Below are 26,062 nucleotides of genomic sequence, written 5' to 3' on the forward strand. Positions count from 1 at the left end.
CCTCGGTCCCTTGAATGGGCAGAAAATTGCTTTTAATTTTTTGGATTATTCGCTTGCCGGGCAACAGGAGAAGAGCTTGCAGGATTTTCTGCCTCGGGTGCCAAAATTACTTGGGCGCCTTACTCGGGGATCGGGCTTAGGGCCCGCGCGACGTGCAGGAGGAAAATTATAAAGATGCCCCCGTTGCACTGTGCTTTAAGAAGCAAAATAAAGCCTTTCCTCAGCAACTGGGAAAGAGGTCCCAGTGTCAGGACCGGGAGAAGGGGGGAAAAGCTTCTATTGTTGTACAAGATGCTGACTCTCTCCAGAATCGAGGACAGTCAGCTAGCTTTTCTCGTGGTGGGCTATCCGCCCCATCTTCAGCTTCTGCCCGCTTTTCTCCTCTCAGAAGGAGGCTTCTGAGTCCTTCGGCTCCCGCTCGCCACCCCGTCCGCTTCACGTCTAGGTTTCCACCTCCAGGCGCGCCTCAGCCTTCCAGGCCTGGCGAGACACCCCCCCTCCATCCCCCCAGCCAATGAAGAAGCTCAGCGACTGGGGAGGCGTGAAGAGGCGGCGACGGCAAGAGCGGCAGCTTCAAGCCGAAACGCAGTTCGGACGCTCAGTAAAGGGCGCGCTGGCGCCAAGTCCGACTCTGCGTCCTGGAGCGCGCCCGGAGGGTAAGATGCGCTGCTGGCGGCTGCCGCTGCTACTGCTCCTCTTCTTCTGGGCTTTGCCGCCCGTGCCCGGTGGGCGCCACTACCCGCACAGCGCCATGTTGGACGGCTCGTCCCGCTACCGGCTCTCGTGGGCGCACCAGGGCGACACCATCGCCTTCCGCCTGGAGGTGCGCACTCGGGGCTACGTGGGCTTCGGCTTCTCTTCCACAGGAGCGATGGCTTCGGCGGATATGGTGGTGGGCGGCCTTGACCGGGGCAAGCCCTATTTGCAGGTGAGCCGGGGGGAGGGCGTGAGAGGGCAACCTCTTCTCCAGGCGAGCGTAAGCCGCGAAGGAAGAGTCAGCCGCTCGGTCGTGGGTTTTTTTTTTTTTATTATACCCTGCTAGCATTTTGAGTATATTCAGAGATAAACTCCTGTTTCCACCTGAAATTCGTTCGTAAAGCTTAATACTGGAATTGGACTCAGAGCAGCGAACAACGGAACTGTGGGACATCCTTCAATTCCGACGTTCCGACTTGGAGTTTGTCAGCAGGTCCAGCATCCTCCCTCAGTACGTTTATTCGTTTAGTGTCAAGCAGATTTCGAGTGGAGACATTTGAACAAGCACAGGCATGCAAATCCAATAAGTTTCTTGCACGGTCAATAAAAAAGACAACACCACTGCTACATTTGACTATTATGATGACTCTCCTCCCCACTTTCTTCCTTCCCTCCTTCTCTCTCTCCCTCCCTCCTTCTCTCTCTCCTTCATTCCTTCCTTCCCTCCCCCTCCTCCCCTGCTTCTGCTTCTCTCTTTCTCTCTTTGCAGGCAAGATCTTGCAATCCCATGCTACCTGATACAGAGAAAGAGTGAAAGCAATTTTTAACAATAACAACTGGCTTCTTTTATCATTTCCTTTTATCAGTGGTGCCTTTCAGACTTGGCTAAGTCTAATTGCAATGTGACCAGCATGCCACCTAGCAAAGCCACAATTACAGGAATGCTTCTTGTCCATTTCACATAGCTACAGGCAATAATTGTGCCCCTTTTGTGTTTTCAGTCAGTAAAGATGCATTTCAGCCTTACCTTAGCCATCTTGAAATACACAGTTTAGCATTAAGCTGACATATATTTTATCTTCATGTGTACGTTTCTCAGAAGTAGCAGATGAACATAAGTACTGTTAATAATATTTGTCTTTGCGCTTCCAGGTGTTTGCACAACAATTCAAAATACTTTTGTTTGCCAAGTCTCTGGTAGTGGCTCCAGGGCTAGGGCAAATTAACTTAATAATGCCTGCCTTTCCCATTTAATAGTTAATTAGCATTCAAACTTATAATTGAAACTTATAAATAAATACATATGTGGACTGAATTAATGCATAATTTAATATCCTAGAATTGTAGCTGTGGAGCTGGAATTAACTACAAAGATCATTTAGTCCAACTTTTGCTTTTAGGTCATACTATAAAGTACCATGTAATCTCTAAGTATTTATTTAAATGATTCTAGGCAGAAAAGTAGCAAATATAGATGCAACTTCAGACCAATTCCATAGTTCGTGCAATGATCTGTGGTTATAGCTCAATTAGCAGCTAAGTTCTTCCAGAAAGAGTGAATCATACTAGCACTGACTTGATCCTACCTTAAAGCAAGTTGGATGGTTATGTATTTTGATCGATATTTTTCTCCATGCAATAATTAAATACATATTTTTGTTCATAGTTTTAAGTGGGAAGAGCTGATTGATTGGATATATTCCTAAAAAGTGAGATTCTCACAAGAAATCCTAACAAGAAGCACCACCTGGACAAGCATTTTGTCTACCTAGCTCTATGACAACTCTACCTTAGACTAACAGAATTAAGATGTATAGTAGTTGGCATTAATGAATCAATTTTTCTATTTAGCATCTGAGAATTTATCTATATTTTCAGTGATGTTAATGATTCCTAAAAAATACTGAACATCAGGTCCTAGCTTCTTCAAAAGCTAGACCATTTAAAAAGACCTATGGCATAAAAACTAAATTCTAGACTTGTGAAAATTTAACTTTTAAAGGAAAATATATGCTGTTTCCTTAGAAATGTCATTTGAAAGTCAAATATTGATACAATGCAGCAGTGAAATTTGGTTCTTCAGTCCATCTATTTTAGTGATTCAGTTCTGCACTGAGTGCTCACAATGAGCTTCCAGATGTTTTCAGAATGGGCATTGATTATAGTGTCTCTAAATATTTAATCGCTTTTTCTCTTTAGTTATATGTTTATTTCTATCCTTAAGCCAAGCAACTAGTTGCAATTGCTACTTATAATGCCATCAATATCTGTGGTGCTTTCCTTGTTTCGGTAGAATAACAAAAGGCAGATCTTTGGCTCAAGGTAATTGCAGGTCATATCAATTCTGAAATAAAATATCTATATCACTGAGAAGGCCAATTTATATTTTTTGAGATGCAAGTTACCTTTTTAAATTAAAAAATTTCTTCTGTTTACTAATAGAAGAGAATATTTTCCTTCCAATATTCATGCTGGTTCTGGAGGAAGAGACTTTTCCTTTCATTAAAGTCAGTTAGTACAGAAATATGACTAGAAACCATAGGAGACCATGAGTTCTGGTCCCACCTTAGACATGAAAGCCAGCTGGGTGACTTTAAGCCAATCATTCTCTCTCAGCCCAATTCACCTCATAGGGTTTGATAGGGAAAACATGAGGAGGAAGGAATAATTGGTACGTTCCTGCCAGATGTGGTATTCAGCAGGTTCTGACCAGTTCTGGAGAACCAGTAGTGGAAATCTTGAGTAGTTCGGAGAACCAGCAAATACCACCTCTGACTGGAGATTTTACAGTATCCTTCCCCTGCCACGCCCACCAAGCCACACCCACAGAACCGGTAGAAAAAAATTTTGAATCCCACCACTGGTTCCTGCCCTGAGTTGTTGATAAAAATAATAAAGGTGGGATATAAATACATAAATTCATGAATATGTATAAGTGTCTGTAATTTTTGGTCATTTATGACCAGATAATGAGTTGCTACACAAGAAGAATATAGTTGATGCACATATAGAAACACAAATAGATACATACCAATTACATAAAGAAGCCAGAATGTTCTTTTAAAAGGAATCTATTTTCTAGGTATCAACAAAGATTCTGATAAAAACATAAATAACACTTTTTTTGGCCTTTTTATATTGTCACTATAGTCTATCTGAGGTTGCTGCTTTAAAATTTGCTAGGATGGAGTACAACTTAAAAGATTCTTCTGTTGCCTCCTGCAAATAGATCAATCAGGTTGAAGGGTTCAATTATATTGTAAAGATTGAAACACAAAAAGGGTCTTTCTAAAGGGCTGACACACTCTTCAAAGGTATGGCTGAGAGTTGGGGAGCAGAGGATGACCTATTAATGATAAGCATTCTGGAATATAGAGTGGAACCTAGCACTACTGGACTTGGGAAATGTAAGATCCATGTTTCAATAGCAGGAGTCTGTCAAACATGTGATTCATAGATTTGTGAACCGTATAACAAAGAAAAACACAGAGTTGAGCAAACAGGAAAATACTGTGGAAGTTTATAGAATGATGTACTGTATAAGGCCAATCAGGAGCACGTTTTAAGGTCATTATATGACAGAGACTGGTGAGGTTAAAGTATGGAGAATCCAACCTTCAGCATTGCAGTGATGGAAATATGCTGGCTGGATAAATATGCGTGCTGCCTCAGAGAAAACTGCTTAATTTGTTCAGGCTTGTAGTTATATTATACATGCAATATTGCCAAAGTAAATTTTTTACAGACTACTTGCCACAAGAACGCTTAAGGCAGCTCTAACCTTTGCATCTTTTTTTATTTTACTATTAAAAAGCCTTTAGGCCTTACTTGCAAACTCCTTGAGCAGCTCAATTCTTATCCTTCTCTTTAGTTGTCATATCCTCTTTCTTCTGGTCTGGAATTGTGCATCCCTAACTGTAGCTCCCAGTATCCATTTTGCAGAGAGTAATCCTTCTTTATGAATGCGGGTTTTGTGTGATTTATTTAAGAAGGTTGCATTGTAAGGGCCTTCTGTTGAACTCTTAACATCAAAATACATTTGAGGATTATTTTGTGAATAGCTCTTCATTAGTATATGAAAAATGCTATACTCATCACACTCACTAGTTTGCTGGTACCCCAAATGAAGAACATCTGCTTATCAAATACAGTATACGCATGGAAATCATTTTGATATGTTAGGAAAGAGTAATTGGATTTTAAATAGTGAAAAGCCGTGAATGGAACTCTTTGCTGTTTTTTAAACATACTCTTGACAAAGAATTTGTTAGCAAAGAAACAGAAAGATAGAACAAGGAGAAATGTCACAGTGGCACACATTTTAAATATCACCTGGTGCTTGGTTGTAGATGGTTGTAGCCTTTGGGAAACTCACTGTATTTTTTGGAATCTTTTCTGGCATGTTAGCGTGAGGTTAAAAAAAGATTCTTAAAAATTCAGTGCGTTCCCCAAAGGCGTGCAATATTTACAACCAAGCACCAACTAAGGCATGTTAATATTGCTTAGCTATTGGGTGTTTTTTTTTCTGCTAGTGCAAGGGTTTTTCTGGAAGAAGTCATCATTTGTTATGCTTTCCTGCACATAATGTTTGAAGAACAGATGGAATACAACGTATGCACAGGTCATTCTTAACCTGTGTGAGATCTTGGGCATTTTGGCCCCAAAGGCAGACCCTGTCTTCTGCTTAATTTAAATGTATCCAACTTGTATATTTCTAAACATGATGACATTCCTTAATCACTCAATTCTTTCTCTTGTCAATTCAATTCAATACTCTGTATCAGCCCCTTACCCGCTATGAACTGTATATTAGAACTACATAGAATTTCATATTTGTAATATTGCTAATAGTAAAATTGTGATTGGATGTAATGGCGAAATTTGTATTTAGATCCCACGCCCAGAAATAACCAAGATCTATGACAGAATGGAAAATGTAAACACCTGCCGTTCTATTTAGGCTCTCCAAAACATACAAACTGTATTTATGGGAGAGACTGAGAGAAATGCAGGTAAGGTTTTTCACGGAGGGAAAAGGAAATGAGCTAACTTGAGTGGATTCAGAACCAGAGAAGAAGCAAAACATCTAGTAACCAAAGATCAAGTTAAGGAACACCAGTCCGCTGAAGAAAGCTACTGCATGTTCCATGGTGATACAAGGTCACAAAAGAGGAGAATGACACAATGAAGAATTCATATAAGCTGTGCAGATTTCCATAGGGAGAAAAAGACCCAATTCTATCTACTTGGTGTAGATATCTGGAGTGAAAAGAAGACACAATTCTGTCTATCTGATGCACATAACCAGGGGGAGAAGCAGGTCTGAATTTCACAGTTGTAATAGCTGTGAAAGGCTGCCATGTAAGTTTAGTTAAAGCCCTTGATTAACTCTTTGGGGAGTTTGGTTGCAGCTACATTTTAAGTTTGGCTGTCGTGTTAACAGAAGCAATAATGTTGCAGAGGAGAAAGTTAATTTCATAGTAGTAGACCAATTAGACCACAAGGCAATTCACTACATTCCTTTGAACACAGAAGGAAGCAGAGAGTAAAGCTGTATTTGCATACCCTGAATTCTATTTGCATAATTAACTGGAAGAAAAAGTCAATCCGATGCGTATGCTAAAAATAGAAAAAATAGAAAAACATCAGAATGGTTCATAAGACTTTTCATTATTTATTTTGTCTGGTCATGTCTAAGAGGTTATGGTCCAACTGATTTCCAAACTCTGCCCAGGCAATTGATTTAATTTATATTATTTGCATTTAATTTACATCATTTATGTAAAATGATGCAAATTGAAACTTTTAAAAAACTGCAACAGTTATGTAAACTCAGATTTAATGGCCATACTTTCCTTCTTTAGATCCATTAAATTAACCTTCATTGTATAAGAAAATGTCAGTATTATGTAACTTGTTTAGATTATAGACATATATAATCTTAAAAGTTATCTGCTAATCTATTATTAGAGGCCAGGCTTTTTTCTGTCAAAATATTTTAATACTATAATCAAATAAATATCATGGGCTTAAATCTTTCTGCTTTCATTCATATAGTTCTATTCAGGATAATTAACTATTCATTAATAGCGAATCAATAACAAATATTCTTGGCTCATTAAAACAAAATCCATGTAACATTGAAATAAAGTAATTAAGGGTGTTTTAGAAATGGATAGTGGTAAACTTCCAAAGAATATTTCAAAATGATGATATCCAAAGTCAGCAAATGATGCCCACTTTGGAAAATATGTGCAAGAAGTGTAGTTCGTTAGTAACTAATGACAGAAAATAATTTGGATTGCTCAGTGAAAAATCAATCTAATGTAAAATTAAATGGCAAATTCTGAATTGGGGATTATTAGGAAAAATGTAAAATAAAACTCTGAATATCATCATTTATTCTCCACAGATTTCTAGCAGTTTTATTGTAAATAACAGAAGCAGAAAAAAATATTTGAAAAACGAACAAATATATGTATATACACATACATACATACATGCATACACACACACACACACACACACACACACACACTCTTAATTAGAGAGATTATAGACTGAATGTATGCCAGAAAGGAAACTCTTAACCAACTTCCAGAAAGTTGTTAAGAAAGACATGAAAAGTGCTTTTCATTAAACAAATTTCATATTTAAGTACTGGTACCAAAAGGCCTGTTCTATAGTTTTAAACATGTTGATTCAGAAGTTGAACAAACAAGGGCCAATTCATAAATAAGAAGCAGCCTTTCAAATATCACGGTTTTAGATGTTTCGGTGGTTTGAATGTCATTACCACAAACACTATTTAATGCAAGTAATGTAAAATTGCTTTTTGGTTGAGGTTCACTTCTGGTGATTTACATAAAGACATATAGAGAGAGTTTTCTTGGCTAGGATTATGAAAACCTAAGTTGACCTGATTGATATAGAGGGCTATCCTGAAAGATCAGGGCTATAGAGTAGAGGATTAGTCCAGGAAAAGGACAATAATAAGATACTTTGTATTGTTGCCAAGAAAATCTCATGAATGTGTTCATTAAGTGACCAGCTTAATGAAGTTTTACACTTAGGCAAGAAAATCCAAAAGTATTCTTATAGAGTGGGTGAAATAAGGCTTAATAGCAGTAACTGTGACAGGGATCTTGGAGTTTTAGTGGACAACTAATTAATTATGAATGAACAATGTGCGGCGGCAGTCAAAAAAACCAATGCAATCCTAAATTGCTTTAACAGAGAGATACAATCAAGATCAAGTGAGGTACTAATACCACTCTATAAAGCCTTAGTAAGATCACACCTAGAATACTGCATCTAATTTTGGTCACCACACTATAAAAAAATGTTGAGACTCTAGAAAGAGTGCAAAGAAGAGCAACCAAGATTAGGGGACTGGATGTTAAAACATACAATGAACAGTTGCAGGAACTGAGCATGGCTAGTCTAGTGAAGAGAAGGACTAGGAGAAACATGATAGCAGTGTTCCAATATTTAAGGGGCTGACACAGAGAGGAAGGGGTCAAGCTACAGTATTTTCCAAAGCACTTGAGACAAGGAATAATGGATGGAAACTGAACAAGGAGAGATTCAACCTGGAAATGAGAAATTTTCTGACAGTGAGAACAATCAACCAATGGAACACCTTGCTTTCAGAAGTGGTGGGAGCTTTATCACTGGAAGCTTTCAAGACGAGACTGGACTGCCATCTGTCAAAAATGGTGTAGGATCTCCTGCTTGGGTGGGGGATTGGACTAGATGACCTACAAGGTCTCTTCCAACTCTGTAAACTATCAAGCTCAACTAGAGATATTTTGACTTTTGGATTCTATTTGGCAACAAATTGGAAGTCACTGCAATTGAGATAACTTATTTTCCCCATATGAAAATTTTAGTTAGCACAAAAATTGCTGTATTTAGGGCAAACTGGAATTTTTGAATACTTTTTCAGAAGCAACCATATGTAGAATGCATTGTAACAACTGAAACAAACTGCCCAGAGTCACTTAGGTAAAATGGATGATGTAGAATTGAATAAAATAAATAAATACTTCTACTTGACTAAATTTTTATTCTCATGGAATAGACAACATGCTGGTAGGTGCACTTCAGTTTTCCATTGTCATTACCATCACCTGAGGCTCTGGATCATGCCCAAAGAATGTTCAGTACAACAAATAGGTTTTTGATGGGATTATTTTTTCATTCAGTCTCCAACCCACAATTTGGATTTTCCCCCAATGAACAGAGTCTGTTGTTTGATAAATCAGTATGAAAAAAGTATGCATATTTTATCATAATTATGTACATTCCATTTATACTTCACATATATTATTTATATTTTTGGCAGTTTTTTTTAATGTGTAAAACCCCACTAGCAATTTAGCTCTGTTAGAAATCCTACATTCTCAAAAACTTTTAGTACTTTAAAAAAAAAATCAGATAAGTAAGATACATACACTTTTGCACAATGTGGAGAAAGTTGGCATGCACAAATTTTCTATCTGATTTAAAATACTGGAATGTAAAAACATATGAAACTGAATGGAGGATTCCCAGTAAATAAAACAAATTATTTTACATTTCTTTATGTATTAAATATGAAATGTATTGCCAGATTATACAGTGAGGTTTAAATCTGAAAAAAGTTAAAATGGATTTATGTTCATGAAAATGTTTCACTTCTCATCCAAGAAGCATCTTCAGTTCACTGAACTGAAGAAGCTTCTTGGATGAGAAGCAAAAACGTTTCCAGGGGTGTCGGAGGAATCAAGAAAGTCCAGTTGCCTTTTGAAAAGCACCTTTGTGTCAACCATGATCTGGATGATTGAGAATCTCCATAGACATTCATTTATATTCAGGGAAATACACTATTGGCTACAAGTTGTAGAAGCTAAAAATAACTACTGATATCAGAGTTACTCACCAATTTTTGGAAAACACAAGAAAGAAGCAGTTCAGTTTACACCCTGCTATGAGCTTAGGATCTGCTTCACCCTTGCAAAAAAGAATGTTGGTTTATAGAGATAGAGAAAAGTATGATGCTGGATAGATTTCTTTACATTCATAAAGGTTTCTTGCTTCCATACCCAGCATAGCAGCCACTGTACATTCCAATAATTAAAATGTTGCTAGCATAAAAGCTTGCATGCTACATACAATTGCATTAATCAAGGTCTCAGATAAACTTGGTAAGCTTTTATGCTAGAGAGCCTTAAACAGTGTTTTCTTATTACTGAATTCATTGTTAAAAGAAGGCAAAATCTACTGTAGGTTGCATGGATGTAGTGGATTTCTTCTCTGTATAAAACACCTGTTCAGGCCTATGAAGACAGCTGTCATTTTTTCCCCTCAAGGTTTCTTCTGCAGCTGTGCTCTCATTTTTTTTAAGGGATAAAATAAAACTTATTTGCATCTTTTTGCTACATCCTTAAGAAATTACTCCTTGCCATTTTGTATAGCAGTAATCAGAAACCATATCAACTGCAAATCCTTTTTAAGAGAACAAGTGCAGGGTCACAGCATGTGAGAAGCAATTCAGCCTCAATGCCTTCATCTATAAGAAATTATACACCAGAATTATGATCTGTAAAATCATCTTACTGTGTATTACTGCAGTTTCTAAATGACTTCTATTGAATGAAACATATCTGATCCATTCATTCTATCCAGCAGCCTAGAATTGCCTATAGAAGGGTGTGATTGTATGTGAATGTGTGTATATAGGTTGATTTCAGTAACTACTACACAACATGTTAACTTTACCATAATAGAGATAGCTGACTCACAAAATAGATAGCCCAATGTCTTCCAGATGTTTCATCTTCCAGCCTATAAAATGAAGACAGCAATGAATGAGAATTGTTCAAAATATCTGGAATGAAGTGACCCAGGTTGCCATGTCGTGGACAGAAGATACCCATATTATTGAGCACCAAAATGGTGGTGACAATAAATATTCCATTCAAGATGATATATAAATTGAGTTTAGTTTTGTCCAATTAAAGGTAGATTAAAAATAGACCCACATAAATTGGTTCCTTACCAAAGAGGTGAATAAATTTCAAACAAAATAAACAGTTGTGTCTCCAAAGCTCTACCAATCAGTAGTGTCACATAACTGCTGATTACTACAGATATCACATTATTTCTTATAAAAATAAGCTTGCAATACAATTTTTAAAGTAAAATAATTCCTTACCACAAAGAGCTGCTAGAAATTTCATCTTTCCCATAGATTTCCATTCTGTTGATTTTAGGTATTAATCTTGTCTTCTATTACTGTCTTCCACTTAGCTTAAAAGCTTTGGGAGTTTACAGCAGTATCCTTTTAATTACATCTAAAAATAAAAAAATAGATATATTTTAATTTTACTCAAATTTCCATTAAAAAGAAAACACTCCTTTAAAGAGTAACTTTGCCGCCTCCTTAAAACATTTGCAAATTTTATATCTCTGTGTGGTCCCTATGCAAACTAGAAACAATTGCATAACATTCTTAGAAAAGTCTTAGAAAGAATATTAAGCAATACTATCATCCTAATCTCAATGGAATGTGTTTTTGGAATGGCAGTCACAAGTTGCTGAAATTGTGGTGAACTGGATGGTCAAAAAAGCAACTGCACTTTATAACACAGAATTCAGAGGTGAAGAGGTTAATGATAGTACATTATTAACACAGCTTATTCATAATATCATCTTTTGGTACAATGAGGACTAGGATAATCTGTCCTTGAAACAGCAGGGAGACTCTCTAAAACATTTCTATAGTGGTTTGACAAAATGAGGAGGTATACAATATCATATTCCATTTTAATGTTTCCTCTCTAGAGAGTATATATTAGGATCACAATAAGTGGTATGCTTACTCCCTTATACATAAGTGCATGGGAACTAAGAAAATGGATTTAGAGTTACAGTAGAAATATCATATTTCTTGATTTTACCCACCATCCAATAGAGAAATACAGTAAAAAGTACACAAAAATTAGCGTATATATTATGAAGTAGCCAGAGAAAATCACTATGAACTCATGTTGAAAGTGTGTAATACAGAGATAAACTACCTATACATTTTGTTCCTGAGGATCATATTTTTTTCAAATATATGTTTGCTATGTCCACTAATACCCTTATGGTTGCAAAATAGATACCTCTTTAGTAAGGGTCTTTTATTATATCACACTTATTGAATGTGGAATTTATGCAATGTTAATTAAAATCCAAAGGGTAGAATCAGAAAATAATTAGATTTTCATTCATTGGTTAATGTAACATATTTATTTGGAGAGTAATAACATGTTCTTTATACATTATTTCCCACAAAATTGAAAAGGTTGTGGAGTTCAGAACATTTAAAAAGAAGAGCAGCAGGATAATGTTTTGATTTCTATCTTCAACAGGATTGCTTCACAAATGCAGACAGAGTACTGAAAAAAGATTCTCAGCAGGATTGCCATCTGGAGTATGCTATGGAAAATAGTACTCACACAATACTAGCTTTCACCCGGCAGCTTCATACTTGTGACCCAAATGACAAGAGCCTAACGGTAAAGGGAAATGCTAAACCTAATGATGAACCTAAATTAGAAAAAAGAATGAAGAAGAGAGAGAACTTAAATATTAGCTTCTCATTCTCAGTCTAATCATTATGCTGATTATGCCATAATAAACAGTCTGTATTGCTATATGTACTGATTAGGGTAGATACAATGTGTCTCTTCTGATCTGTAATTCAGTGAGGGTTTATTTTGTTGTGAGGGTTTATTTTGTTGTTATTTTGTTTATTTTGTTGTTGTTAGCTTTCCAGCTGGCAAGCTCAATGTCTTTAACCACAGTGGTTAAAGACATTGAGCTTGCCAGCTGCAAAGCTAACAACCCAGGTTTGAAACCCCAGCGCTGCACTATGAGGTAAACTCCTTTTACTTGCCCCAGTTCCTGCCCACCTAGTAGTTTGAATGCATGCAAATGCAACTAGATAAATAAGTACTACTTTGGTGGGAAGTCAACAGTGTTCCATATGCCTTGGTGTATTGTTATGCTTGCCACATGACCATGGATGTTTCTTCAGGCAACACTGGTTCCTTTGGCTAAAGAAATGGAGATGAGCACAGTTCACTAGAGTCGGAAATGACTGGACAAGAGAACTGTGCTGAAGGCTGAGGAACTTTCTGGGACAGAATTTGAATATATAGATGATGTGGCAAGTTAAGAACCAAAGTTACAGGGCCTTTGAAGGCTGTTCTAGATAACAGCCTCATAGCCATATTGGCCTGTGTACAGTATGCTATAGTAAATCAACATTTGTATCAAAATTGTTTACAGTAAAAATACAAAAGCAAAATGTAAAATTAAAAAGGGAGAAATAATAATCTCATTCAGAGTTAAAACAATATTCATTTAAAACATATATTAATATGAGCCATGGTGGCACAGTGATTAGAGAGCAGTACTGCAGGCTACTTCTGCTGACTGCCGTCTGCCTGCAATTTGGCAGTTCAAATCCCACTAGGCTCAAGGTTGACTCAACCTTCCATCCTTCCAAGGTGGGTAAAATGAGGACCTAGATTTTTGGGTGCAATTGCTGACTCTGTAAACTACTTAGAGAAGGCTGTAAAGTACTGTGAAGCGGTGTATAATTTTAAGTGCTATTGCTATTAATATAGAAGTGTGATCAGCAGGATTTGAAATGTGAAGTTTCTGAACTTCTGAACCAGTGTTGTTCAGCTTTGGTCATGCTGAACTACAAGCAACTCTAATTTGGCAACATCTGCAGGGCCATATGTCTCGAAACCCTTGCAAGGTGGAAAATATATTCAGGTAGGCTGTGATCATAAGATTAGACTTTTCTTTACAAAACTCAGCAGCAGCTTTCCTTTCTTCCAGGAAAGCACAGTACGAGTGATATGGGCCTATCACGACAAAGACTTTAAATATGGAGGTCAAAATTACCACGGTTCTAATCGTGGAACAAAGAGTCTTCGTTTATTGAACCCTGAGAAGAATGCTGTAATCCCATCCTCATTGCCATATTTTGACTTGGCAAACCAAAACGTAAGTTACTTGGGTTAAGTATCAGTAAAAGAGGAACAGAACTGTATAGTTTAGTTTACTTTATTGTCATTGCACCTCATACAATGAAATCAAACACCATCTTCAGTGCACATCATAACCATGAAACTAAACACAAACACACATCCTTCACACTTCACACATTAAATTGAAAACCCCAACACCACACCAACACTGCCCTGGGATAGAAGCTGTTTTTCAGCCTGTTTGTCCTTGTTTTTATTATTCTGTACCATCTGCTAGATGGTAATAGTTCAAATAAAGGATGAGACGGATCTTTAAGAATGTTTTGAACTTTCTTAAGGCAGTGGGAGCTATAAAGCTCTTCCAAAGTGGGGAAAGGACAACCAATGATCTTCTGGGCAATGACGTTAACCCTCTGGAGTGCTGCCCTATCTGCCACTGTGCAATTGGCAAACCATACAGAGGTACAGTAAGTTAAGATACTCTCTATGGTGCAGCAGTAGAAGGTCACCAGCAGTTTTTCATTCAATTGTTTTCTGAGATTTCTCAGTATAATCTCTGCTGGGCCCTTTTGATCAGTGCTGCAATGTGAGCACCCTAGGTCAGGTCCTTTTTTATGGCAACGCCAGGAAACTTAAAATTGGCCACTTGGTCTCCATTGATAAGCAAGGATTGGATGTCTGATCTGTTCCTTCTATAGTCCACTATAAGCTCCTTGGTCTTATTGGTGTTGAGGACCAAGTTATTGTCTCCACATCACAAAAGCAACCGTATGCTGAATTGTCTGGGGAAAAACAAACTTCATATTGTATTAGTCTTTTCTTTCCATTTTATTAAGACAGGTGGCTATACCAGAACAAGATACAACCTATTGGTGTCAAATGTTTAAGATACCTATCCTGAATGAAAAGCATCATGTGATAAAGGTATGTGATCTAGCTAGTGATGCATACAAAACTTTCTGTTTGTAATTCTGTTTCTTTCATGATGTGACTAGCACATAAACTTGGAAAAATATACTTTAAGAGCTAGAGCATATTTATTGATCTGTAAAGCAATCAGCATTGTTGCAATAGATTTCAGTTCTTATGTCATGCTAATGATCTGGTGTAGTCTTGAATCCTAGCTAAAGATGTTTTTTTAAAGAATTTGAACTGGTATATTTAGGGAAAATGCTAGCGACCAACAGCTTTTTCTAATTTGGATAAAAATTTGGTGTTTTTTTGAAAAAAAAGTTTTATTGACTTTAACAACGAACAAAAACACATAAAACATGAAACATAAAACAAAAGCATCATCCTCCTTCATAAAAAAATAAAAAAAATAAAAAAAAATGGTGTTTTGATGTTGCTGAAATGTTGCTGAAACAGTTATTTCCCTAGTTTTATTTTCAGAACATTTCTAATAAGAATTCTAAATCTAATGAACTGTGCTATTGTTTTCCTCATTATCACTTCTTTAATAACTCATAACAATTGATAGTTTAATATTAATAATAATAGAACAGCGGAGTTGGAAGGGATCTTGAAAGTCATCTAGTCCACAGGTGTCAAACGTGTTGCCGTAACATGACATATTGCAATATTTTTCCCCTTCACGGAACTGGGGTGGGCATGGCCTGCTCATGGCATATCTGGCCCGTTTAATACCCCTGATCTAGTCCAATCCTCTGCTCAAGCATGAGACCCTATACCATTTCTGACAGATGGCTGTCCAGTCACTTCTTGAAAACTTCCAGTGATGAAGCACCCACAACTTTTGAAGGCAAGTTGTTCCATTGGTTGATTGTTCTCACTGTCAGTTGATTTTAAATTAGAATCAAACTGTTTTTTATACAGTATTAAAAGCATTGTGCCACTATTCCTTATTTCAGCAACAATGGTTTAAGGAATAGAAAATTAATGAACCATTACCAGCATGCAAAAGAGGAGAGAAACATGAGATTCAACCAGATATAAGATACCTTTCAGAATTATTTTAATTATATGCTTTCATTTTGAATGAACAACCCCAAGATAAGATGTTGCTAAGTAAATAAATAATTCTTAATAGATTATGAAATTTTACAAATTTAGATCTGAGCTATATGCAGTCTTCACAAAGTAGCCAATAGCTCTTTATATTCAAGGAAATTTGATTTGTGGTTAAGTATGGTTTTGCATCATATTGCTTTGTTTACATAACCTATGCCAGAGGCAAAATTCCTTGCATATTGTTTTTGCTGACACACAGTATTAAAGCCCTAGGTGTTCTAAAAGACAAGAAAGTACAAGCCTATACATTACATACTCAGCTCAGCGTTTTTTAAAATGCTGCCTTTGATTTAGTTTCATTTGATGATTGGAGAGCTTATTGTTCTTCTCTAAAGTAATTCATAATTGCTATATGATGATTGCTTCTCCAATCTCTTCCTTGGTTCTCTGTTTATTTAAATAAAAACATGGAAGGTATAATTGCATGATGCTTATAGATATAGACAAAGGCAATTCATTAAGATGGAATGGATACATAGGAATCAACTGAATACCTGTATGAACATTTTTTAAAAGCTATAATTCCTGTTCGGGATGTGCTGCTCACTCTGGAAAAGTAAAGGTATTGTGTTTTTGGCACATAAGGCTTGTATGTTGAAAGATTTTTATTTTCCTCTGTTTTCACACATCTGCATAAATAAATATACATTTAAATACATGTCCACACATACACTATCTAAAAATTCATAAAGTCTTTAAAATAAATGGGAACTGAATGATTTGACATCTATACTTTTAATTACAGTTTTATTGGTTTTCTGTTTTAAGAAGTTTTAAAAAAATAATTTCATTATATTTAGTTTGTCAGTCTACATCACCTTGTTGAATCAATATATATATATATTTTAATGTTAATGGATGCTGAAAGCAAAATCTTAATTTCATTCTAATGTGGGACACAGTGTATGAGAAATGCAAATTTCAAGGAAATATTTTGGCAGATCATTTTCAAATAGCTTTTTCAGTTAGCACATGATTCCAGATTGAGTGATTCAAGTCAAGAAACAAATTATTTTCCTTTCTCTGATTAAAAAAAAAGAAAAACATAAAATATGATTCAGTCAAAAGGCTTTTATCAAGAACTTAATTTTGTAGTCCAAATGCCATGACTGAAAAATCTGATCACAAAAATATAAAAAAGTTTACATTGCTTACCAGAATTGATAATCTATTTAGATCTGGTAAATTTCCAAAATCAACAGATAGCATAATTGCTCCTAGTCCTAAGCTGTTATCTTAGGTCCTGCCTGTCCCTCAACAGGACAACCCATTGAAAACAGAATAAATTAGGACCAAATTTGGTATGGTGGACAAAAACCTAGCAAATGAATGATTTAATTAGAAAATGAGCAGAGGTTGCACAGGGAAAAAATCCCAAACATTCTCATGCAGATATATAGGCAGGGTCTCTCTTCTTGTGGGGTATTTCACCTCACAAGAAGACAGAGTCTAGGAGAAGTGTGAAGAATCTTTAATAGTAAATCCACCTGTCCCAAAATTTTCATTGTATTGTTTTCATTGTTAATTTGTGTTTGTTTTTGGTGTTTGAATTTTGGAGAGAGATGTATATATGAAGATTTCACTAAAGATAGTTATGATGGCAAAAGGTTTAGAACCCTGATATAAGAAAACCACTTGGGGAAAATAGTTCAGATTGTTGACAATTGCTCAGTTCTAAACTCCTTTCTCTCAGCCCTCCTTTCCAGTGTTACACATACCTCTTAATTCCCCATGTGTACATACATACATGAACAAACATACAACAGGTGGAGAAATGCACACATCACTGAGAGATGCAACACACTCTTCAGTACAAAAAGGAAAATACAGAAATATAAACATCAACCTTGGGCCATTGGTGGCAAAGCATTAGAAAGAAATCTGGACTGTGTTCTGCATGCTTTATCTTTTTCTTCGTTTAGTTTCTGCTTCTGCATTTCTTTTGCCTTACTACCTTATCTGTATTGCTGCTTGTGAGCATGCATCTCTAACAATTTATTCTAAATGTACAATGATGCCAACTGTAGTGTTGAATTACAGAAAAGGAGCAAAACGGGGAAAAAAACCACAACTGTCCCTATTTTTAATACTTTTGGGTGAATCATATTGCTAACAATAGCTATTTAGAATTCTCCCTGTGAGAAGATTAGTGGGCAGTCAATCATGTAATATATATTGTATACTTGATATGGATCAATTTCCTCTGATGTAAATGCAGCTGGAATAGGGGGCCCTTGTATGTTACCCTAGCTTTGTGGGAACCATTGATTTTATGGATGACTCTTTTGCAGCTGGGGTAACTCTTTCAGTGACATAAATCCTGGGATGCAAAGGCACCGATTGAATGAGATTTTCCTTGTATACCCTACCAACATCAGGAAACCCCTAAATTTCCATTTATAATCTATACAACTGATCGGTGCTTAAACCATTTAAACTTCTGAGGTGGCCAATAATTGCAATTCTTAAATAACCTCTGTACTGTTAGCAGACATGTGTTTGCTTTTGCTGATAGAAATGGAATAAAGTAATTTGGTTGATTCCCTGGATTTTAATAAGAATTTCAATGCTTGCATTATATTTGTGACTTGCTGTTTAGTGGTTTTGCTCTCCATTGTGCATATCGATTACATGTATATATTTCTTATATATTTAAAGATGCAGGTTATCAATGAGCAGCAATAAAGTATAAAACAGATACTGTGTTATTCAGTTGTCCATTTTGCAAGAAACATCAAATCCCTTGTAATTGGATATATAATTGTATTTCACAGTAGGTAAACCAGTGCTAAAATGTTTTCAAGATTATCAAAATGTATTCAAATACTACTATAGGTAACTGATTACTGCAAGCAAGAAAACACTCTAGGTAAACATGATTTTCAGATAGGTGTCCTTTGCATTATTCTTACTAAAAATGTCATTCTCAAAGACTGATCACTGGTGATGTGCAGATAATCAATGGGTAGTCATTGTGGCCTCTCTATGTTTATTTCCAATCAACTTCTAGCACAGCTTTCACTTACTGCATCAACCCCTGTGTTCACTGCAAGTGAGTTGATTCACAAAAATCCATCAGTGGTTGAAAAGTGGTTCATTGCAAAATAAGAGTGACTGATAATGCAAACAGCAACATGAGTACTAACATTCATAAAATTGTTAGCAGTGAACAGGCTTTGAATCTGTATGTGTTCTACTAAGTGCTGTAAGAATTGTGCACACACATGAAACCCTAGCAAAAAAACCAGTGAGAAGCATTCATTCCATCCCGAGGGTTGAACCACTTTCCAGAATTTCTGGCTGTGCATTTTCAAACTTAAAATAGGAATATACTGATCTTAGAGTACACAGGTCCTTTTTTTATGCTTTCCATTCTCGTCGCTTCCTAAATTTTAATTAATTTCTTTTGATAATTTTCTTTTCAAACATGAATTAATTGCCGTGCTGCAATCACTTCCTCCTACTTTTTCTTCACATGTACATTCATTGCTAGATTTGAACTTATCTGTGCTATATAACATCATTTAACATCTTTAATGATATGGCTGTTACAGGCCACTGAAGTCATTATCAACATTGCCTCTTGTATACTAAGTGGTCTGGAAATCTGTGTGAGCACACTAGTTAAACACTTTTAGACTTACTTTCTTAAAATTGATGTTTCTGTCAACTATCCTAGCTCATATGTGGTAAATATCAGGAATGTAAGTGGTTTCTCATTGAAAACCAAGTTAATTAACCAAAGGTCTTAATTACTTCTGAAAACATGCTTACTGAGAAGGCAAATATAGGCTCAAAAACATTTCAGTGAGAAATCATACACAGTTTGAGCTTTAGTTCAAATGAAACACAAATCAGAAAGGAGAGGAAGATCCTAGAAGCATAAATTAAGAAAATATTTACAAAAATGTCTGAAATATACACATCAGTGGTCTTCCATATGAATACATGCTATCATCAATTGAGATGATAAAGGGGTAGCGTTATAAAAAAAAGTAGCAGTTTGATTTTCAAAGACTGGAAATCCAAGAACTGGACAGACCGGTTGTCAATGTTTTATTTTGAATATTTATCTGAGAAAATGGGGAGGGGGTTTGTCTACGTGGGGATGGAAAATCTAGTAATTTATTTGTAAATCTAAAATCAGGCCTAATGTAGCTGTGAAGGCCAAAAGTGGGGTTTGAATGTGGGGTTTGATTCCTACCATTATTTCAACTGTGAATATGCCTGAACTACACACATGTAAATTATGTCATCCACTTAGTGGGTAGAGACTAAGTTTGTAGAGACTACAAGTGAATGTTCTACAGGTAGTCCTCAACTTACAACTGGACAGTTAATGATCATTTGCATTTATGATGGCTATGGCCAGTATGGCATCTTCCCGCCTGTTGTAAACAGTCATGCCATTTCCCTCCTCTCAAGATTGCTGCATTCACTTAAAGACACCTACCAAAAAGGTCATAAAATCAGTTCTGGTTATGTGGCACCTCTATTTGCCACTGTAATGATTTATGACCAGTCTCAGTGGCACTCATAAGTCAAGGCCTACCTGTCCTCTATGGTGGCCCATCCTATTAAAAGTAAGAACTGGACTTGAGTTCAGTAAGAAGTGCACTTGAGGAGAAAACTATATTTATTACCATCTGAAGGTCCTGTTGTACATATTACAAATAGCTCAAAGAGGTGAAGGATAATACAGAGAGAAAGCTGGGGACTGCTAGGTAACTGTCTACCTAAATCACACATGTATTTGTAGCAGTGGTATGTTTCAATATTTTTTACCACCGATTCAGTGGGCATGGTTTGGTGGGCGCGCTTTGCGCGTATGCACACTGCACATAGTTTGCGCACATGCATGTGCCAAACGTGTACTTTGCGCAGGCACAGAGGCTTCCCAAGTCACCTCCTGCAGTCCTGCACTCTCCTTGTCGCTTCAGCAGCTGACACGCAGCAATCTGCTGTGCTGTGCGAAACAGCTGCGCTTCAAGAGCAGGGAATAAAGGTTAGTATGGAGCCCGGGTGGGAGGGTGGGCGAAACAGCAGATCATCGGAGAGATTCAGTCTCTGCTGCTCATCGGTGCTACCAGCTCGGCAGAACCAGGCTGAACCAGTAAAATACCACCACCGCTTTGTATCAACCATACATAAATCAGTGGTAATCTTCCTCAATTAGTGCATCTCTCTTTGGAAGCAAGCTGCTCCAATTCCGTATGATGAGTTCTGCATAAATGAAATACCTATTGAGATTGGGCTGATGTCACCCAATTGGCCACTTCTTTTGTGAATCTAATCAGAGTGATACATCTGATGCTTCTCAGTGGACTTCTCCTCCACATGTTTAAATGTGGAGGACTGAGAGAGAAAATGGTTAGCCCAAGGCTACCCAATGAGCTTTCATGACTTAAGGCGGGAGTAGAACTCATGATCTCATTGTTTCTAGCCTGTTGCCTTAACCACTAGATCAAACTTTCCTGGGGAATTATAAATACTTTCAACATTGCTTTCTAAATGCAGATAATTTGTCCCCAAAAACCTAATTTGGATATATGATTGAAAACAGAAAAGCAATTCAGAAATATAACCTGGAGAATGTCCAATGTTGATAGCCTCAAGTTTCTTTTTCCATATGGCTTATTCTACATGTGATACAAACTGGAAATGCATATAAGATTAATATATCAAGTGCTTATATGAAAAGTGCATTTGAGATATTCAATTGTAACCCAAATATGAATTAAGTAAAAGGCAAGAGTTGCTTTGCTTGGTATTGTTTGATAGTAACAGTCGACACACAGCTAACCAAATTTTGTGAGAGCTACCTGCCTTTCTGTTGCCCTCCAATTCATTCTATGGTGCTACTGAATTGCCTTTAAATCTGTGAAGAAAGAATAGATAGATGTTCTTATGTTATTCAAAGTTTTCCTAGATAATGGTTCTTTAATTAAAAAAAAACTGATAAAGATGAATATGAATAATGTTCCCTTATAACATATAATAGTGATTATTAAAGTGACCTGTGAGACTTTATAGTAGTATTTGCTGGAAAATTCCTGTTTCTCTCTTTTTAAAAATTGGATATATTTGCATGCAACATAAGATAGGAAGTTTGGTTCTTACTACTTGTCCCAAGTTCCCAAGTAGTTCATATATTTATTATCATAATTATCAATAATTAATATATTTATTATTTAGAATGATTATTCTACCAATCAATATTGCTAACTTATAAAACCTACAAAATGATCTAAAAAAAGAAAGTTATTCATAAGACCTTTGCATTGGTGGGAGGGAAGGAGATTTTCCTTTTAATAAAGATATAAGCAGATGAATAATTTTTAGAATCTTGATGTTTAAGGAACTGGGAATGAAAGCGTATGAATAGCCAACTTTAGCAATGAGTCATCACTTTGAAAATGCTTGTTTTTTTGAGATTGTGGCAAAAAGCATAACAAGTGTTAGTGTCCTAAAGAGGCAGGTGGCTGTTGCACAAGTTTGGACAAGTGTCCCATTTATTTCAAGCAGAGATCAGTAGAACATTCCCATAACCTTTACACTGATTCCTTTCTTATTTTGTTTAGATGTTCGGAATTCTTTTGGATTCTCACCCTTTAAAAATTCTATTTCACATCATGTGTGGGTGGATTTGTTTATATTTCCTCCACCATAGCATTCAGTAACAAAAGCACCATGCATTTTATGGCAGCTTGACTGCAGCTTTCTTCTAAGTTTGTTCTTTCTCTCTCTCTCTCTCTCTCTCTCGGGTCATACACATTTTATTTTATACAGGAGAGAATGAAGGATTAGAAAATAATATCATGCTGAGATGCAATTAGAAATTAAATACTCAGCATTAAACACTGATTGCAGTGCTGTTTTGCTACATTGCAAGCAAATTTTAAACCTTAATAGTTCAGACAGTTCAAACTGAAAGATCTGGGAGGCCTTCGTCTAAATCAAGGATGTTAAACTCAAGGCTTGCAGGCCAAATCCGCCCATGGGGTGGTTAATCTGGCCCGTGGGGCCAGCCTGGAAATAGCAAAGGACTGGCCTGCAGTGCCCCCCGCGCCCTCTTTTCAGCCTGCACAGCCTCCTACAGCACTCTGCTGGCCAAAATGGGGCATTGGGGGGATCTCATGCTTCCCCCTCCCGTGCCCTGTTTTGCCAGCAGGGTGCTGCGGGAGGCATCTGTCCTGTTCCCCCCACCCCGGCCAACCCATGGAGGAGAACTTGATAATAGGATAGATTAGAAAAGACCGATATGTTGGGAAAGATTGAAGGCCCAAGGAGAAGGGGACAGAAGAGGATGAGATACTTAGATAGTGTCACTGATTCAATGAACATGAATTTGGGCAAACTATGGGAGACAATGTAGTATGGGGGGGGGGCTGGCATGCATCGGTACATGATGTTGCAAATAGTTGGATAGGACTTAGTGACTGAACAACAAGGATGTTTGTACAGTTTGCATTTTGACTTCTTCATAAAATTATTTAAGCATTTTGAAAAATTATAATTGAAAATAATTAGTGAATGACTTAATATTTTAATTAGAAATTGAGATGCTTCAAATGCTTCTAATATTCCCTTATTATATTGACAGGTTGAACCACTCATTCAGAAGGGTCATGAGAGCATAGTGCACCATATTCTTCTCTATCAGTGTAGTAGCAGTCTGAATGACAGTGTTTTGGATTATGGCCATGAGTGCTATCACCCAAACATGCCAGATTCATTTCTCACCTGTCAAACAGTCATTTTTGCTTGGGCTATTGGAGGAGAGGTAAGATAAATTCTTGTTTAAATGTCTATCAATTAATGTAAAGATTCCTTCAATTCATACTTTAATTTGGGGGACTGCATAATTGCAGGGGGGGGTGGGGGTTGGTAGAATTTTTGGCAGGATTCTGCCATTCTCTTCTTTCAGGACTCTTTGAGTTCCTAGTTTAGCCAAAAGCACTTCTGAAGTGGTTTCTACAGCCTAGTGCTAGCTAGAGGCACCCTGCTTATTTTTTAAAATGAAGCCAAATTTGGCACAAGGTTGAATACATTCTTTACAATAAATGCTTTTAAAGTTTTTTTTTATTAGCTGAGTGACTATAGAACTATTATTTCCTTATTTTAATTGGGGAGCAAACTTGATGTTTTGAAAGATAAACAAAATCAAATGCATAAGTGATAATGTAATTGAATATTTGCACCTTTTGCTTTACTGCACCAATATAATAATCAGTTAGGCTGGATGTAATTATATATAAGTAGTCCTCAACTTACTGCCACCTGCTTAGTGACTGAAGTTACATCGGCATTTTAAAAAGTGACATGATCATTCTTCATGCTTAAAACCATTCTAGCATAGCCATGGTCATGTGATCAGAATTTGTACATTTGGCAACTGGCCATATATTAATGTGTCCCAGGGTCATATAATCACCTTTGTGACTTTCTAGCAAGCAAAGTCAATGTGGAAACCAGATTTACTTAACTGTGTTATTAACTTAATAGCAGTGATTCTTTTAACAACTGAAGACCTGGTTCTGCCAGCGGGCCTGAGGACCTCAGAGTGGGATGGAGCCCATTAAATGGCTTGTGTGGTGTGTTGTGGCTGGGGTGGAGGGCTATTATATTATTTTATTAATTTAATCTTTGATTATTTTCTTCTGTTAGTTTTATTTTTATATGTATAACGTTTTTATATTCCTATAAGCCACCTTCAGTCGCCCTGTGCAAATAGGAGGCAAGATAAATTTTCTAAATTAAACTGTGTCAAGAAACTTTATAAAATGGGACAAAACTCACTGTGGTCTTAAGTAGAGAACTACCTGTAGTGGGTGGTCAAAACTGAATAATGTTAAAAAAATATTTAATACGCTTAGTTTTCCTTGTCCCTGTATTTACTCTTTTAGTATTTTTCCTTGATACAGAAAACTGTTCCTTAATTTTCATCTTTGCTAGCAACAGGTATTACATTTTTAAGTAGAATAGTAATGCTCTTTCATTGTCTTTTCAATTTACTTTTCCGTTTATTCACTTATTTTATATTCTTCTTTATTCTTTTTCTTTAAGTGTTTGTTTTTATTATTGTATAAAACCATTTAATAAATTAGTTTTAAAAGAATAGTAATGCATGATTGCCAATTGTTTTCTGTTGAATGATGGAAAAGGATGTCCATATAATATAAAAATGCTAACATATAATAGTATAATATAAATAAATCTACCAAACTGGAGCTAAATATGTGCTCAGGGTGAAAACCCCAAAAGCACATATATGCTTGCTGCTAACATATGCTTGCTGTGATATGAGCCAATTCTAGGAGATTTGTTTTCTGTATAAAATTATATCAGTAAAGCTATAAATATATATTTAAAATGAGATTTAAATGTTTATACCGTTGGATCTGTTTACTTATGTTGATATGTTTCCAATCTCAGGGTTTTATCTACCCTCCTCATGTTGGCTTATCCATTGGAACAGCATTAGACCCTCAATATGTGCTGATGGAAGTTCATTATGATAATCCTTCATATGTGGAAGGTATGTTTCCTCACCTGTTAAAATGTGTATCTTACAAAAATATGTATCTTGCCAGTTATCTATATCCAATGTAATTGTATTTCCTTAATGTCAATATTCATAAATCTAGACGTGAAGATTTTAAGTAGGATATTTAAGATTAAAATCATTACTTTTTCACTGAGCCTCCATTTCAAAAGAAGGCAGGAATATTTATCTACTTTTTAATCTAGCTAGCTATCCTTAGGCTCCACAATCTGACAAATCTGTTTGTTTACTTTTGTGCCTTTGAGTCTTTCTTTCTTTCTTTCGGATAGCAACATGGAAAAATCCATCTAGTGTTCAATACACCAAACTGGCACTCACCCACACAACTATAAAAGTTGTTATAAGCCATCATTTCATTTGCATTTGAGTTCTTTGGAAACTGTACTGAACTGTTCACAGGGAGTGCAGGTAGAGGAACTATGCCTTGGGATGTTGTGATGCATATCTATGTTATGTTTTTCCATCCAGTGCTAGGATGTAAATATAAAAAGTCAGTCATTAGATGTAGCATACATGCCTTCATTCCCCCCCACCCCCATTATCATAGTTTATAACAGATGCTTATGTTTATGCTATATAGTAAAAAAGAGCATTTTGAGGAAAAATGGATAGGACTGAATGCTGCATTACCTAACACCTATGCTATGGAAATAGGCGTGTTATTGTTTAAGAGTAGAAGTGGCTGTTCTGTTTGCCCTTGAACAGTGATGGGATATTTTAGTTAAGAGTGTCACCT

The 26,062-nt window shown here is 36.4% G+C and overlaps 1 protein-coding gene across 1 annotated transcript in view; it reads left to right on the plus strand.

Annotated features, from left to right (window-relative positions):
* Nucleotides 1-514: 514 nt before the first annotated feature.
* MOXD1 (monooxygenase DBH like 1) overlaps nt 515-26,062 on the plus strand; it is a 33,836-nt gene continuing 8,288 nt past the window's right edge. The window contains exons 1-6 of the mRNA XM_026705393.2: nt 515-928; nt 12,096-12,242; nt 13,579-13,746; nt 14,571-14,654; nt 23,365-23,544; nt 25,197-25,299. Coding sequence (XP_026561178.2) covers nt 515-928; nt 12,096-12,242; nt 13,579-13,746; nt 14,571-14,654; nt 23,365-23,544; nt 25,197-25,299 — 1,096 coding nt within the window. The remainder of the gene's footprint in view (nt 929-12,095; nt 12,243-13,578; nt 13,747-14,570; nt 14,655-23,364; nt 23,545-25,196; nt 25,300-26,062) is intronic.

The sequence above is a fragment of the Pseudonaja textilis genome, chromosome 1 (assembly GCF_049901715.1).
Source record: "Pseudonaja textilis isolate UNSWEBS1 chromosome 1, rPseTex1.2, whole genome shotgun sequence".
Classification (NCBI taxonomy): Eukaryota; Metazoa; Chordata; class Lepidosauria; order Squamata; family Elapidae; genus Pseudonaja; species Pseudonaja textilis.